Here is a 16,911-nt window from a genome sequence, read left to right as displayed (position 1 = left end):
ATGTTCTCTCTCTCGCTCACTCTCTCTGTCTCTCAAATAAATGAATAAAATCTTTTAAAAACTTAACATATAATTCACAGACCATAAAATTCACACTTTTAAAGTATACCATTCATGGTTCTTTTTATTTTATTTTTTTAGATTTTTAAAAATTTATTTATTTGACAGAGAGAGAGAGCACAAGCAGGGGGAGTAGCAGGCAGAGGGAGAGGGAGAAGCAGTCTCCCCACTGAGCAAGGAGCCCATACACAAGCAGGGGGAGTAGGAGAGGGAGAAGCAGGCTCCCCGCTGAGCAGGGAGCTCAATGTGGGGCTCCATCCAGGACCCTGGGATCATGACCTGAGCCAAAGGTAGAAACTTAACTGACTGAGCCACCCAGGTGCTCCAATTTAGTGGTTTTTTAGAATATTCAGAAGGCTGTGCAACAACCACCAGTACCTAATTCCAGAAAAATTTCATTATCCCAAAAAGAAACCCTGTACCCATTAGCATTTACTCCCTATTCTCCACTCTGGCCAGCTCCTGTCACCCACTAACCAACTTTTTCCTGAGTGTTGCTTTTGCTAAAATTCATTTATTACACAATCACTGTGTGGTTATTATGTGTTAGGCACTGTTTTAGGTATCAAGGATTCAATATTAAACCAAAGTTCCTCCTTTTGAGGAGAAAGAATAACAATTAAAAAATATCTTGGGCGCCTGGGTGGCTCAGTCATTAAACGTCTGCCTTCGGCTCAGGTCATGATCCCAGGGTCCTGGGATCGAGTCCCACGTCGGGCTCCCTGCTCGGCGGGAAGCCTGCTTCTCCCTCTCCCACTCCCCCTGCTTGTGTTCCTGCTCTCGCTATCTCTCTCTGTCAAAGAAATAAATGAAATCTTTAAAATAAATAAATAAAATTAAAGATATCTTTACAGTAAAAGAAATATATATTCAGATACATTATCCAGATACATAATTGAGTAGGATGCAAAAGATGCATAGATTTTTTACAATAAAACTTGGGACTGACAAGTTTTCCTCATTGTACCAGGTCATTTTGAGCTATGCCCCAGACCTCTCTAGTAATATGCTTTTAGTCTCCTGTGCCGCTGCAGCCAACACGGGTACTTCATAGGAAAAGGCTAAAAAAACTGCTATAGTGTTCATCTATAATGAAGGGATATATATGTTTGTGTGTGCGTGTGTGTGTGTGTGTGAGATATATATATATATAAAATTATAGATTAAGTTGGTAAACCAAAGTCTTGGTTTCTAGCCTAAGCATAAATACTGCCCAAGGCAATTAATTATAAGTTAGTATACAATGGCTTCATCCATCCATCAACAAATATTTATTGAACTTCTCCTTAGTTCACTATGAAAGACACAAAAATATGTAAGACATACAACACTGATCTTAAAAATTTACTCAAATCACTACAGTATATAAGCAAGTGTAATAATACATTGAGAGTTTCAAATAGACACAGAAAAGGTAAATCACTTCTGGAAAATAAGAAAATTCTTCCATTATGGAAATTTGTTCATTTTGTAAACAAAATGAGATCTTTTATAAAAATGTTTATTTCAACCTAGAATTTACACTTCGATCATCTAAGTCTTTGATACCTACAAATACGCCCAGATATCAAAAAAAGAGCTGAATTAATCTATTTTTTTAAGACTTTATTTATTTATTCATGAGAGAGAGAGAGAGAGGCAGAGGGAGAAGCAGGCTCCCAAGGAGCAGGGAGCCCAATGTGGGACTCGATCCCAGGACCGTGGGATCATCACCTGAGCCGAAGGCAGACGCTTAACCATCTGAGCCACCCAGGCGCCCCTGAATTAATCTATTATCCAGTGTAAATACAAGAAACTGTATTGACTTACTTTTCAGTGCCTCATTCAGTTGTGCCTTGTGGTTAGCTGCATGATACCAGACGATCTCAGTGCCATCTTCTGTTGTGATCAGGTTATTTCTCAGAAAATATTCTAGTATATTTTCACTCCAAGATCCTAAAACAACATGTATATCAAAATGAATGGATTGTTTTTTATGATGCAAACATTTTTTTTTTAAGATTTTATTTATTTATTTGACAGAGAGAGACACAGCGAGAGAGGGAACACAAGCAGGGGGAGTGGGAGAGGGAGAAGCAGGCTTCCCGCTGAGCAGGGAGCCTGATGCGGGGCCCGATCCCAGGACCCTGGGATCATGACCTGAGCCGAAGGCAGACGTTTAATGACTGAGCCACCCAGGCGCCCCCAAACATTTTTTAATAAGAATGGGCAGAACATACTTTGGGGGAGAACATAAAGTAAACTGGGAATAATATAAGGTCTTAAAAATTGAGAACAAGTATTATGATGTGCAGGTATATATTATATATACAAGCATGTTATATATGATATAAGTAATAATTAGTAAGCATATAGGATAGTCTATCTGAAACTCAGAAGCATGAGGAAGTATGGAGGAAGAAAAAGAAATGGGAAGAAGCAGATATTTTATTTTACTTATTTATTTTTTATTTTATTTATTTATTTTTTAAGATTTTATTTATTTATTTGACAGAGAAAGCACAGCGAGAGAGGGAACACAAACGGGGAGTGGGAGAGGGAGAAGCAGACTCCCTGCCGAGCAGGGAGCCTGATGCGGGACTTGATCCTAGGACCCTGGGATCATGACCTGAGCCGAAGGCAGTCGCTTAACCAACTGAGCCACCCAGGTGCCCGAAGCAGATATTTTAAAGCAAGAATTTTCACATGATATTGTCTCTAATCCTGGACTATAAATAAGTAAAATGTATGTGAAGTATATTAAACGCTCTATTAAAACTTCTTAAATTTTGTGCAACTTAATTGTTTTATCCACCTGAGACCCCATTCTATATTTATGTTAATTTAGAATCTTTTAAGTGTATTCACCTTCGGATTATGAATCTCAACATTTATATGAGTGACCAAACTCCTGAATTAGGAATTATAGATTTATCTAGCATGTACAAATACAGATAATTCCCATATCTATCAACTACTTTTTGGCTCACCAGATTTTCTCTTAATTAAGCCTTAAAATATGTGAGTTAATCAAGACTAAAATACTTGAATCCAAGTCTACTCCACACTATGTCATATCCCAATATAACGAGAAAACTAGTTATCTACCTAATTCTTGTTTATTGATTTAAACATTTTAGCGCCTACCAATTGGCTGTAAATTCCTTATGCATGAGATTATGTCTTCTATTAATTATTTATTTATTAACTCTGCCTAATAACTGTTAAAAACCTACAAAAGGCCAGCAGAAACTGCCAATAAGACATTGCAAAAAAATAAATTTTGATTAGAGAATGGAGGGACATATAAAGAGAACTTCTAACTAATATGCATGGAACTTAGCAACCACTCTGTATATTGGGCTACAGAATAAAGGTGAGAGTTAGCTGCAGCATCCATTATAGCCCAAAACATATGGCTCTATTTAGCATACGCAACAGTCACAGACTATTCAGACTCAGATGAAAATACATAGCAATTTTTAAAATATTTGTTAGGCATTTTTAGAAGGCAAATTATAGGCTAAACCAGAAATGTCCTACAATGGGAAAATAATTAAAACATAGTACATCTTCATGATAAAATATGTGACTGATACGGCTGTTAAAAAATGTTTTTGAGATATACCAAAAGTCTCACAGAAATGGTAATATGATTACCATTACAAAAAAACTAGAAGTTAATTGTGCATATTGGATATGTCTGTGGCACCTTACCACTAGACACACTGCATTCACAATTTTTATAAGGGCAACTTACAAATTAACAATTAAATACCATAATTCCAGCAATTAAAAACATTAGAAGTAAAAAGTTCTCCTTGCCCTATTAATGGGTGAAACTGACCTTACACTTACCCACAACAGTGTATGTATTTGGAATTTAAGAAGGCTCCAATTACCTATGATCTAGTGTATTATTACCATTTTAACTAGGCTATAACTGAAAATAGGACAAAGAGAAAGTCAAAATTAGTTGTAATTTTTTAATTAGGACTTTTGGGGAAGTAGTTTTAGGTTTATAGAAGATGTGTCCTCCCCTTATTTTTTTACGTCTTTTTGAGGTGATGGAAATGTTTTAAAATTGATTGTGGTGATGGTTACACAACTCTGATAAACTAAAAACCACTATATTATATCTGCTTTTTTTTTTTTTAAGATTTTATGTATTTATTTGACAGAGAGAGAGACAGTGAGAGAGGGAACACACGTAGGGGGAGTGAGAGAGGGAGAAACAGGCTTCCGGCTGAGCAGGGAGCCCGATGTGGGCCCTATCCCAGGACCCTGAGATCATGACCTGAGCTGAAGTCAGATGCTTAACAACCAAGCCACCCAGGCGTCCCTTATATATGCTTTAAATAAGTGAATTGTATGGTATGGAAATTATATCTCAGTGAAGATTTTAATTTAGTTTTATTATGTTAATCACCATACATTACATCATTAGTTTTTAATGTACCGTTCCACGATTCCTTGTTTGTGTATAACACCCAGTGCTCCATTCAGTACGTGCCCCCCTTAATACCCATCACCAGGCCAAACCATCCCCCTACCCCTCTCCCCTCTAGAACCCTCAGTTTGTTTCTCAGAGTCCATAGTCTCTCATGGTTCGTCTCCCCCTGATTCCCCCCTTCATTTTTCCCTTCCTACTATCTTCTTTTTTTTTTTTTAACATATAATGTATTATTTGTTTCAGAGGTACAGGTCTGTGATTCATCAGTCTTACACAATTCACAGGGCTCACCATAGCACATACCCTCCCCAATGTCTATCACCCAGCCACCCTATCCTTCCCACCCCCCACCACTCCAGCAACTCTGTTTGTTTCCTGAGATTAAGAATTCCTCGTATCAGTGAGATCATATGATACATGTCTTTCTCTGATTGACTTATTTCGCTTAGCATAATACCCTCTAGTTCCATCCACGTCATTGCAAATGGCAAGATTTCAGGTTTTTTTGATGGTTGCATAATATTTCATTATATATATATATATATATACACACACACACACCACATCTTCTTTATCCATTCATCTGTTGATGGACATCTTGGCTCTTTCCATAGTTTGGCTATTGTGGACATTGCTGCTATAAACATCAGGGTGCACGTACCCCTTTGGATCACTACATTTGTATCTTTGGGGTAAATACCCAGTAGTGCAATTGCGGCTTGTAGGGTAGCTCTATTTTCAACTTTTTGAGGAACCTCCATACTGTTTTCCAGAGTGGCTGTACCAGCTTGCATTCCCACCAACAGTGTAGGAGGGTTCCCCCTTCTCTGCATCCTCGCCAACACCTGTCGTTTCCTGACTTGTTAATTTTAGCCATTCTGACTGGTGTGAGGTGGTATCTCACTGAGGTTTTGATTTGGATTTCCCTGATGCTGAGCGATGTTGAGCACTTTTTCATGTGTCTGTTGGCCATTTGGATGTCTTCTTTGGAAAAGTGTCTGTTCATGTCTTCTGCCCATTTCTTGATTGGGTTATTTGTTCTTTGGGTGTTGAGTTTGATAAGTTCTTTATAGATTTTGGATACTAGCCCTTTATCCGATATGTCATTTGCAAATATCTTCTCCCATTATGTCGGTTGTCTTTTGGTTTTGTTGACTGTTTCCTTTGCTGTGCAAAAGCTTTTTATCTTGATGAAGTCCCTATAGTTCATTTTTGTTCTTGCTTCCCTTGCCTTTGGCGATGTTTCTAGGAAGAAGTTGCTGCAGCTGAGGTTGAAGAGGTTGCTGCCTGTGTTCTCCTCTAGGATTTTGATGAACTCCTGTCTCACATCTAGGTCCTTCATCCATTTTCAGTCTATTTTTGTGTGTGGTGTAAGGAAATGATCCAGTTTCATTCTTCTGCATGTGGCTGTCCAATTTTCCCAACACCATTTGTTGAAGAGACTGTCTTTTTTCCATTGGACATTCTTTCCTGCTTTGTCGAAGATTAGTTGACAATAGAGTTGAGGGTCCATTTCTGGGCTCTCTGTTCTGTTCCATTGATCTATGTGTTTGTTTTTATGCCAGTACCATTCTGTCTCGATGATTATAGCTTTGTAATACAGCTTGAAGTCTGGAATTGTGATGCCACCAGGTTTGCTTTTCTTTTTCAACATTCCTCTGGCTATTCAGGGTCTTTTCTGGTTCCATACAAATTTTAGGATTTTTTGTTCCATCCCCTTGAAAAAAGTTGATGGTATTTTGATAGGGATTGCATTAAATGTGTATATAAAGATTTTTTTAAAAGAAAAAGTTAAAAAAACACATTTACCCTTTGACCCAGAAATTCCACTTTCATAGACTTATCCCATAGACAGATACGCTTATATGTGGGAAATGACACATTTGATGCAAAGATATTTGCTATCACATTGTTTGTAATAGCAAGAGTGAAAATAACCTAAATATCCATCAACAGTGGATTCATTAAATAAATTATGGTATATCCATGCAAAGGAACATTATGCAGCCATTAAAAAGAATGAGGCAAATCTGTATATATTGATACAATCTTAAAGATATGTTAATTGGGAAAAAAGCACAATGGAGAACAATTTGTATGGGTACTGTGACAGGAAGAATAATGACCCCCACCCAAAGATGTCCACATCCTAATTCCTGTAAACTGTGAATATGTTATATTATATAGCAAGGGTAATTAAGGTGACAAACAGAATTATGGTTGCTACTCAGATGACTTTGAGGTGGGGAGATGAGCTGGGATTACCCAGGTGGGCCCACTGAATCACAAGATCCTTATAAGTGAAAGAGAGAGGCAGGAGAGTCTGTGTCAGAGTGATACAATGTGAAAAAGACTGAACCAGCCATTGCTGCCTCTGAAATGGAGGAAGAGACCATGAGCCAAGGAACTCAAGCAGTCTCCAGAGGATGGTAAAGGCAAAAACACTGATCTCTCCTAGAGCTTCCAGAAGGAATGCAGTCATGCTGCCACTTTGATTTTAGGTGAGACCATTTCAGACTTCTGACCTACAGAACTATAGGATAATAAGTTTGTGCTGTTCTAGCAACTAAAAACTAATGCTCTAAAAAAGTAGTTTGTATATTAAAAAAAGTTGGAGAAAACCAAAAAAGAGATACATAGTATATGGTGGCGTGTATACCATGTTCTTAAAAGTCAGGACTGTTAGTGTCAATCAAGAGAAGAGGCAGAGCTGAAATAAAAGCATTTAGTTGGGGTGTGAAAATTGCAATTTGGGGAGTTTTTTAAAAAACTCAAAGCCAGGGGTTTTTAAAGACAAAAAAAAAAAAAAAGCTTCTATATATTGTTTACAAAAAATTTTAATTGGTCTTGATGGCAGAAAATTAATCTTAGCTAAACATAATTGGTTGCTAAGGCTATCACTAAGAAAAGTCTGTTACTGCAGTAAGTTGCAGGTATTCATGCAGAGTCCTTGGAATATTTGCAGTTTAGCCCAGTTCAAAAGTTCAGGGTTCTACGTGATGAGAATGTGCATAAGGCCCTCCTCCTTAATGGCCTTCTGGCTCCATTTTAAAACCCCTTGACATAAGTTATTCCATTTTATTTTACCAGTCACATTAGAAAATATATCAAAAAGTTATTATTGGCATTGTGTGGACTTTTTTTCCTACTTCAATGTATTTTACAAATGTTCTATAATGAGCATGTATTATATTTACAATCAGGAAAAAACTTAGGCTGAAAAAAGAATACGTCACCAAAGCTGTCTAATGTGACTACTTAGGTTTATGTAAAAGATACTGTAACCCTCTGGGGGCCCCTGGGTGGCTCAGTCAGTTAGGGCCCCTGGGTAGCTCAGTAAAACATCTGCCTCTTGATTTCAGCTCAGGTCATGATCTCAGGGTCCTGGGATCGAGCCCCGCATCCAGCCCCTTGCTCAGCAGAGAATCTGCTTAAGATTCTCTCCCTCTCCCTCTCCAGCCCCCTTGATATCTCTCAAATAAATAAATAAATCTTTAAAAAAAAAAGATAATGTAACCTTCTGGAGTAGAATGCCTGGTTTAAAACACCTCTAACTCTGGGGTGAAGGGACAGGGACACACTAATTACCAGCTTCTGAAAATTGTATAACAAAAAGCTGGAATAATTCTTGACCACATCCCTTTGTCTTCATTTCTCACTCTCACCCAATTCCAAGAGAAATCGGACTGACCAAAACTACTCCCCATTTGATCAAATGAAATTACAGATCAGGTAAATGTCACTTTCAACCAGGACCTCAAGATGTAACAGTCTACCCCCTCACCCACTCCTTTTCAACATCATACTAGAAGTACTAGTTATGCACCAAGACAATAAAAGTAAATAAAAAGTATACAGATTGGGGAAGAAGATATAAAACAGTCTTTGTTCACAGATGACATGATTATATATGCAAAGAATCTGAAAGAATCTACACAAAAACTCCCAGAATTAATAAGTGATTGTTGCAAGATTGAAGGATACAAGGTTAATATATAAAAGTCAATTGTTTTTCTACTTACCAGCAAAAAAACAAGTGGAATTTGAAATGAAAAACACTATACCATTTACATTAGCACCCAAAAAGCCAAAAATACTTAGGTATAAACCTAACAAAATATGTCTAAGACCTATAAAAAGAAAACCACAAAACTCTGATAAATGAAATCAAAGAACTAAATGGAGATATTCCATGTTCATGGATAGAAAGACTCAATATTGTCAAGATGTCAGTTCTTCCAACTTGATGTACAGATTCAAGCAATCACAATCGAAATCCCACTAAGTTATTTTATAGATATTGACAAACTGATTCAAAAGTTTATATGGAGGGCCTAAAAACCAGAATAGCCAACACAATCCTGAGGGAGAATAACAAAGAAGTGACACTACCCAACATCAAGACTTACTATAAAGCTACAGTAATTAAGTCAGCGCAGTATTGGTGAAAAAAACAGACACATAGATCAATGGAATAGAACAGACAGCCCTGAAGTAAACACCCTGTAAATACAGAGTCAACTTATCTTTGACAAAGGAACAAAGGCAATACAATGGAGTAAAGATAATCTTTGTAACAATGATGCTGAACAACTGGACATCCGCATGGAAACAATGAATCTAGAAACAGACCTTACATCCTTCACAAAAATTAAATGCAAAACTATAAAACTCCTATAAGATAATATAGGAGAAAACCTAGATGACCTTGGGTATGGTGATGACTTTTTAGATACAACACCAAAGGCACCATCCATAAAAGACACAATAGGTAAGCTAGACCTCATTAAAATGAAAAAACTTTTGCTCTACAAAAGTCACTATCAAGAAAATGAGAAGACAAGCCAAAGACTGGCAGAAAATATTTGCAAAAGGCACATCTGATATTGGACTGTTATCCAAAATATTAATACTTAAAACTCAAACAATAAGAAAATAAACTTTACTTTAAAAATGGACCAATGACTTTATCACCAAATATAAAGAAATGTCAAGCATTTGAAAAAGTGCTCCACATAATATGTCATCAGAGAAACACAAAAGAATAATGAGGTACAACAACCCACCTATTAGAATGGCCAAAATCTGGAACACTGACAACACCAAACGCTGGTGAGAGTGGAGCAAGAGGAACTTTCATTCACTGTTGGTGGGAATGCAAAATGGTACAGCCACTTTAAAAGTTAGGCAGTTTCTTATAAAACTAAACATACTCTTACCATACAATCCAACAATTGTGCTCCTTGATATTTACCCGATATTTTGTATGGACTTGAAAACTTAAGTCCATACAAAAACCTGCACATAGATGTTTACATCGGCTTTATTCTTAACTGCCAAAAATTAGAAGCAACCAAGATGTCGTTCAATGGGTGAATAGATAAATAGATAAATAAACATTGCTACATCCAGACAACTGACCAGGAGTATTACTCAGTGCTAAAAAGAAATGAGCTCTCAAGTCATGGAAGAACCTTAAATGCATACTATTAAGTGAAAGAAGTCAATTTGAAAAGGCTACATACTGTATGATTCCAACTACATGACATTCTGGAAAAGACAAAACAATGATCAGTGGTTGTAGGAGGTGGGCGTGAATAAGTGGAGCACAGAGGATTTGGGGGTCAGTGGAACTATTTTGTATGATACCATAATGAGGGATACAAGGCATTATACACTTGTCTAAATCAGAAGAACGTACACCACCAACAGTGAACCCAAAAGTAAAATATGGATACTTTGATTATGATGTGTCAACGTAGATGCCCAAGAATAGGAACTGTTGATAACGGGGAGGCTCTACATGTGTTCAGGTAAGTGGTATATGGAGAATCTGTCTTCCAGGTCAATTACCCTATGAACCCAAAACTACCCTAAAAAAGAATCCCTTGTTAAAAAGGGCCCAATATTCTTGCTATTCTTGGCCGCCTCACTGGCTTTTCTCTTACCACCCACGCGAGGAACCAACATTCTAGGCCAGTCCTTGGTGCGCGCTCTGAGAATGCAGACCCCCATCAGCACCTGGGAGTGGTGCTGCCAGGGGAGTCTCTCAAAGCGCTCCAACTATAGGCCGCAGGCCAGAGAAAGTGCAGGGCTGCGAGCCAATCGTGTGCAGCCCTTCAGGGACCCACAGACGCGGGATCCGCGCTTACCAGGGCCCCCAGCGGTCGCTGTCATGGCGACGGCTAACCGCGGAGGCGCGGAGCCGTGGGCCACCGCGGCGGACCTTCACAGGTGGCGTGGAAACTCTGGAAACCCGACTCAACAAACGACACACTGTACAAAAAGAAGCCGCCTCCCACGACCCACCGACCTCCGAGCTGAGGGTTCCAAGCGGAGGCGGAAAGAGAAGCGGTGCGCACGCGCAGAGGCTGCGGCTCGAGTTTCCCCAGCGCGCAGTCTCCTGGCTGGTGTTCGCCGTCCAAGTGTCGCGCGAATTGCTCTTTTGAAAGATAGTCAGAAAACGGGTAGTTCCGAAGAACTCCACGTCAGGGAAGGCGGAGGATGAAGCCCCGAGTTTGAAAGAAGTCACTGGTGTGGGGTACGATTTTCCAAAGTTGGATATATTTTCTCTTTTTGATTTTAGTAACATCGTAAAATGACATAGAATCATTTCTCCATAAATAGGAGTGTTTCTTCACAAGGGTACAAAAGTGATAACTTGAAAGTTTTCTGCCTCCCTCTTCCTCCCTACCGGGGTTCATTCAGGAAACACTTGCAGCACTGGATTCTCTCACCCATTGCCTTTTTTGCCCACAACTCCTTACTTTCCGCAGCCAAGCTGAAGCTAGAGGAAAGACCTCAGGGGAAATCAGAGCACTGACATTTTCTGGTCCTGTGACTCTAATACAGCTCAGTCAGTGGTAAAATTAGGATGGCACATCACGTGACACATAACGCAAATGGCAGCCCTTCAGATTTTAATATATTTTAGTCTTTCCACACTTGGGTTGTAATTACTTCCATTTGTCTTCTGTCAGGCGTCCAGTATTCTCTGAATGTTCTCTAGCTGAACCAAAAAGATTTCTAGAGTTTCAGAAAACTAAATTCTAATGGTCTCAGCGGTGTTTTTTGTTTTTGTTTTAAGAAAAAATCTTTGAGATATACAGTTGGTTCACTCCTATTTGATTTGTAGTTCCCTAATGATAAAAAATGTTATACATTTAAAGTGTCCAAATCACTGTATTCATAAAATTTTGCAACCACACCACAACCAACTTAAGAACATTTTCATCACCCCAGAGAAGTAACTTTCCATTTTTTCCCCAACCCTATGCAACCACAAATCTGTTTTTTGTCTCTATGGATTTGCCTATGCTGGATACTTCACGTAAATGAAATCATACAATGTTACAGTCTTTTGTGACTGGCTTCTTTCATTTAGCTATGTTGGCAAGGTCCCTCAGTACTGTAGCATGCATCAGTACCTCATTCTTTATGGCCAACTAAAATTCCATTGTTTGTATATACCACACTTTCTTTGTCCATTCATCAGTTAATGGACATTTGCATTGTTTCTGCTTTCTGGCTACTAATAACTAATACTGCTTAGAAGCATTCATGTATAGATTCTGTGTGGAAGTATGTGGAAGGTATTTCTCTTGAAGTAGAACTGCTGGTTCATTTGGTAACTTTATGTTTAACTTTTTGAGGAACTGCCAAACAGTTTTTATTTATTTTATTTTACTTTATTTTATTTATTTATTTGATAGAGAGACAGCACGAGTGGGAGGGACAGAGAGGGAGAGAGAGAATCTCAAGCTGACTCCATACTGAGTGTGGGGCCCAACACAGGGCTCGATTTCATGACCCTGAGATCATGACCTGAGCCGAAACCAAAAGTCAGATGCTTTAACTGACTGCGCCAACCAGGCACCCCTGCCAAACAGTTTTTAAAGGCAGCTATTCCCATTTTACATTCTCTCCAGCAAGGCATAAGAGTTCCAATTTCTCTATATCCTCAAGAATAATTGTTATTTTCTGTTGATTTTATAAAAATTGTAGCCATCCAAGTGCATAATGAAGTAGTATCTCATTCTAGTCTTGATTTGCATTTCCCTAGTGATTAATAATGTTGAGCATATTTTCAAGTGCTTATTGACTATATATTTTCTTTGGAGAAATGTTTATTCAAATCATTTGCTCATTTAAAAAAAATATTTTATTTATTTATTTATTTGAGAGAGAGGGAGCATGCAAGCTGGGGGAGGAGCAGAGGGAGAGAGAGAGAGAGAATCCCAAGCATATTCCATGCTGAGCGCAGTGGTAAAATTAGGATGCAGGGTTCAATTTCATGACCCTGAGATCATGACCTGAGCTGAAACCAAGAGTCAGACACTTAACTGACTGAGCACCCACGTGCCCCTTTTTGCTCATTTTTAGTTGGGTCATTTGTATATACCACAATTCAATTTGTATATACCACAATTCAATTCAATTCAATGTAATTCAGAGTTTTTGAGAATTGAGAATTTAAATATTATATACCTTCGTTCCCTTTAGCTGCTTAAAAAAATTTTTTTGTTGAATTGTAAAAATTCTTTATGAAGTCTGACTCCCAGTCCCTTAACATAGATGATTTGCAAATATTTTCTCCCACTTTGTAGGTTGTCTTTTCACTTTCTCGATGCTATCAGCTGCACTTCAAAAGTTTTTATGGCCTATTGGTTATGGTATTAGGTCAGTTTTCATAGATTTTATAGTTACGAATTGATTCAATTAAAATTACTCTTCACTGTCCATTTGTTAGAGCTGTGCACTGAAGTATGTGGCATGAAATGATGATGGCTGAGATTTGGTTGAAGGTACTCCAGCAAAGAAATAAAGGGTAGATGAAGCAAAAGTAGAAAATCTTGAAAACTGTTGAATCTGAGGTTTGTTGTAGGATGGGTACATGGAGCTATATCATACTATTTTCTCTACTTTTGAGTAGGAGAAAATATATTTTTATACCAAATACGTATCTAATTACTTTTTTTTTGGCACAAAGGAAAGGTTTCATATATTAAGGGTATATGGTGCCTTGAGGAAAGAATAGCAGATATACAGAGCCTTATGAGATTAGAATGTGAAAATTGGGCATTGACCTGAAAGTTTGGAGATACTTTTGATGATATATATAAATAGGAATAAAGAGTGTATTGTTAGTTCTGAGTAACCCAATCTGGGTAGAAGTGGTGACTTTATATAGTATTAGAGGAGTGGAATAAGGTGAAGCCATTTGTGGAAGCATGACCTTTGATTCAGTTTACATAACTCACTCTTGTAGTAAGAGCGTAGCTGGCCTTAGAATTTAGTTATTTTCCAGTCAGCACTTATGTGTGTCTGTTTCTTTGTTTATTTGTGTGTGTATATACATATATGTAAAAAATTTTTTTACATGTATGGTTGACCCTGAACAATGTGGAGACATGGAGGGTTAGGGGCACTGACCCCCTGAACAGTTGAAAATCTGTGTATAACTTTTGACTCCCCTAAACCTTAGCTACTGATGGCCTGCTGTTGACCCGAAGCCTCACCAATAATATAAGCAGTCGATTAATACACATTTTGTATGTCATATGTATTGTATACTGTACTCTTACAATAAAGTAACCTAGAGAGAAGAAAATTAAGAAAATCATTAAAAAATCATAAGAGAAAATAACATTTACAGTACTTCCTGAATCAAAAAAATCTGTGTAAAAGTAGACCTGCATAGTTCAAGCCGATGTTGTTCAAGGGTCAACTGTGTGTGTATGTATTTATATATATATAATATTTATAAATATTAATTTGTTTACTATATTAAATATATTTTTTACAGTTTTCTGGTCTCTATTTTGTTATTTACAAGTTTTATGCCAGCCCAATTGCTTATTCTTTTAAGTTTAAAGCAGTCTATTTTCACTCTCTGGTTCCCTCTGATTACTTTTTAGATAAGCCTACATTGATAGCCTCCACTTACTTGATAACCATTTCTCAGGCTTATTCTGCAGTTCAGGAGACTTTTTTTTAAACCAAAAGATGCTTAATGTCATCTGCCAAATTTGGAGTCTTTGCAATATGTGCTCTCTTCTACATAACTTAATGCTAAAATCTGAGGATCCCACTAATTATAAATTCTCTAAAATGTGATTAAAAACAAAACTAATGTAATCCAATGTAATTCAGGGTTTTTGAGAATTGAGAATTTAAATATTATATACCGGGGCGCCTGGGTGGCTCAGTCGTTAAGCGTCTGCCTTCAGCTCAGGTCATGATCCCAGGGTCCTGGGATCGAGCCCCGCATCGGGCTCCCCGCTCAGCGGGAAGCCTGCTTCTCCCTCTCCCGCTCCCCCTGCTTGTGTTCCCTCTCTCGCTGTGTCTCTGTCAAATAAATAAATAAAATCTTTAAAAAAATAAAATAAAATAAATATTATATACCTTGGTTCCCTTTAGCTGCTTAAAAATTTTTTTTTTAATTTAACAGATTTGGCAGGCATTTTTGCCACTTCACCCAGTTAGCTGTGTTTACTTACAGTGTTAAACAATTCATGAAAACACATATATTTCATGGGATTAAAAATAAACCTTAGACATCATGTAGAATGTGAGCATTGGTTATAGTGAGAAGGGCAATGTTCAGAAGGAGACTTGGATTCTAGTTTCAGCTATATGCCTCTAGCTATATAAGTAGTCTCTGTGCCCTTTAACTAGGAATTCATTTTGTTAGTAAAAGTAGGGACATTTCATTAGATGACCTTAATGCTTTTTTTTCTGGTTCTGAAATTACAAGCAGAGCCGTCAAAAATGTGCATAAATTTAATACAGCTTACTTCAGTTTGGAGAGTCCTAATTGCTAGAAAGTTTCTCCTTAAATTTCAATAGTTAGTTCCTAGGTGTGTGACTTTAGGCAAGTTATTCTCTTATTACTTCGTCTATGAAATGCAATAATAAACCACAAGGTAAATTTTCTTTTACTGAAGTCTGCTCTGATAATTACCAAAGCCACTCCAGGTTTTTTAAAAAAAAATTTTAGTGCTTGCATGGTATATTTTTTCCCCGTCTTTTTACTTTTTAGCCTATATATTCCATTATGTTTCAGATAGTTTCTTGTAGATAGTATACAATCAAGTTTTTTTTTTTTTAGCTGATCTCTGTGTTTTAATTACCATATTAGACCATTTAAGTTTAATACAATTTTTTATATTATTGGATTTAGGTCTACCATTTATCATTAATTGTCTCTCTGCTTTTCACTCCTGTTTTCCTTTCTGGTCTTTTTGATTTTTTTTTATTATTATTATTTTACAGAATTTCATTTTAATTTATATATTGGCTTTTAAAAATATCTCTCCATGCATAGATTTTTTAATTACTCTAGAGATTTTTTTAAAAGATTTTATGTATTTGAGAGAGAGAATGAGAGAGAGCACGAGTGGGGGGTGGGCAGGGAGAGGGGGAAGCAGGCTCCCTGCTGTGGGGCTCAATCCCAGGACCCCAGGAACATGACCCGAGGGGAAGGCAGACGCTTAACTGACTGAGCCACCTAGGCATCCCTCTAGAGATTATTGCATACCAAACTTTTTGCAGTCTACTTAGAATTTTTCACCATTTCAAGTGAAATACAGAAACCTTACTACCATCTAGGTCCCTTTACTCTCCTCCCATTAGGATGTTGTTCTCATATGTATTAGATCTATATATGTTGAACATCCATCAGACAGTGTTACAAATTTTTTATTTCAGTAGTTATACATATCTTAACAAACTTAAAAGGTGAAAAAATAGTCTATTTATTCAAATATTACCATTTCCGTTGCTCTTTCTTCTTTCTTGGCATTCCAGTGTTCCCTTTGAGATCATTTTACTTCTCTATGAACTTTCTTTAGCATTTCTTTTACAGCAGTTCTACTGGCAGTGAATTGTGTTAGTTTTCCTTTTTCTGAAAATGTCTTTATTTCACTTTAATTCCTAAAGGATGTATTTGCTGGTTAAAGGATTCTGGGTTGATAATTATCAGTATTTTTTTTAAAGCACTTTAGAAGTGATGTTCCACTGTTCCTGGTTTCTGGTGAGAAATACAACATAATTAAAATCTTTGTTCTCCAAAAAGTAAATGGTGTCATTTTCCTGTTTTCAAGATCTTTTCTTTATGTTTGGTTTCATCTGTGTGGTTACAATATGCCTGGATATGGTTTTTAACTTTTTAGCAATTTGCTGTGCCAGTATAACTGCTGTAAATATATTTTATGTAAACCTATATAAATTTGTCTTTTACCAAATTTTGCAAGTTTTCAGTTATTTCTTCAAATGTTTTTTCTTCCAATCTTTCTCTTCTTTTACAACTCCTATAACATGAATATTAGAACTTTTGATATTTTCCTGTAAGTCCTCAAAGCTTTTTTTTTTTTTTTTTCTACTTTTTTCTCTATGTTATTCAGGCTGGATAAGTTCTA

General features: G+C 37.2%; 1 protein-coding gene across 7 annotated transcripts in view; it reads right to left on the bottom strand.

Annotated features, from left to right (window-relative positions):
- Positions 1-10,904, bottom strand: part of FAM151B (family with sequence similarity 151 member B) — a 109,265-nt gene extending 98,361 nt beyond the window's left edge. For 4 of the 7 annotated variants that reach the window (XR_010413109.1, XM_064596308.1, XM_064596306.1 and 1 more), the window contains exons 1-2: positions 10,645-10,896; positions 1,870-1,995 (exon numbers count right to left, since the gene is read on the bottom strand). Coding sequence is in view for 6 of the 7 variants with exons in the window: in XM_064596308.1 (XP_064452378.1) it covers positions 1,870-1,995; positions 10,645-10,669 (151 nt within the window). In the remaining variant the exon portion in view is untranslated. Of the gene's footprint in view, positions 1-1,869; positions 1,996-10,644 lie in introns of all 7 variants that reach the window. The other 3 variants (XM_064596303.1, XM_064596305.1, XM_054512635.2) reach the window with 3 other exon arrangements.
- Between the last annotated feature and the right edge of the window lie 6,007 nt (positions 10,905-16,911).

Source organism: Mirounga angustirostris, unplaced genomic scaffold, assembly GCF_029215605.1.
Source record: "Mirounga angustirostris isolate CCGP_5_RB_7025 unplaced genomic scaffold, mMirAng1.0.hap1 SCAF_7, whole genome shotgun sequence".
NCBI lineage: Eukaryota > Metazoa > Chordata > Mammalia > Carnivora > Phocidae > Mirounga > Mirounga angustirostris.
The sequence above is the reverse complement of the archived record's forward strand: the minus strand, read 5'-3'. Positions and strand labels throughout refer to the sequence as shown.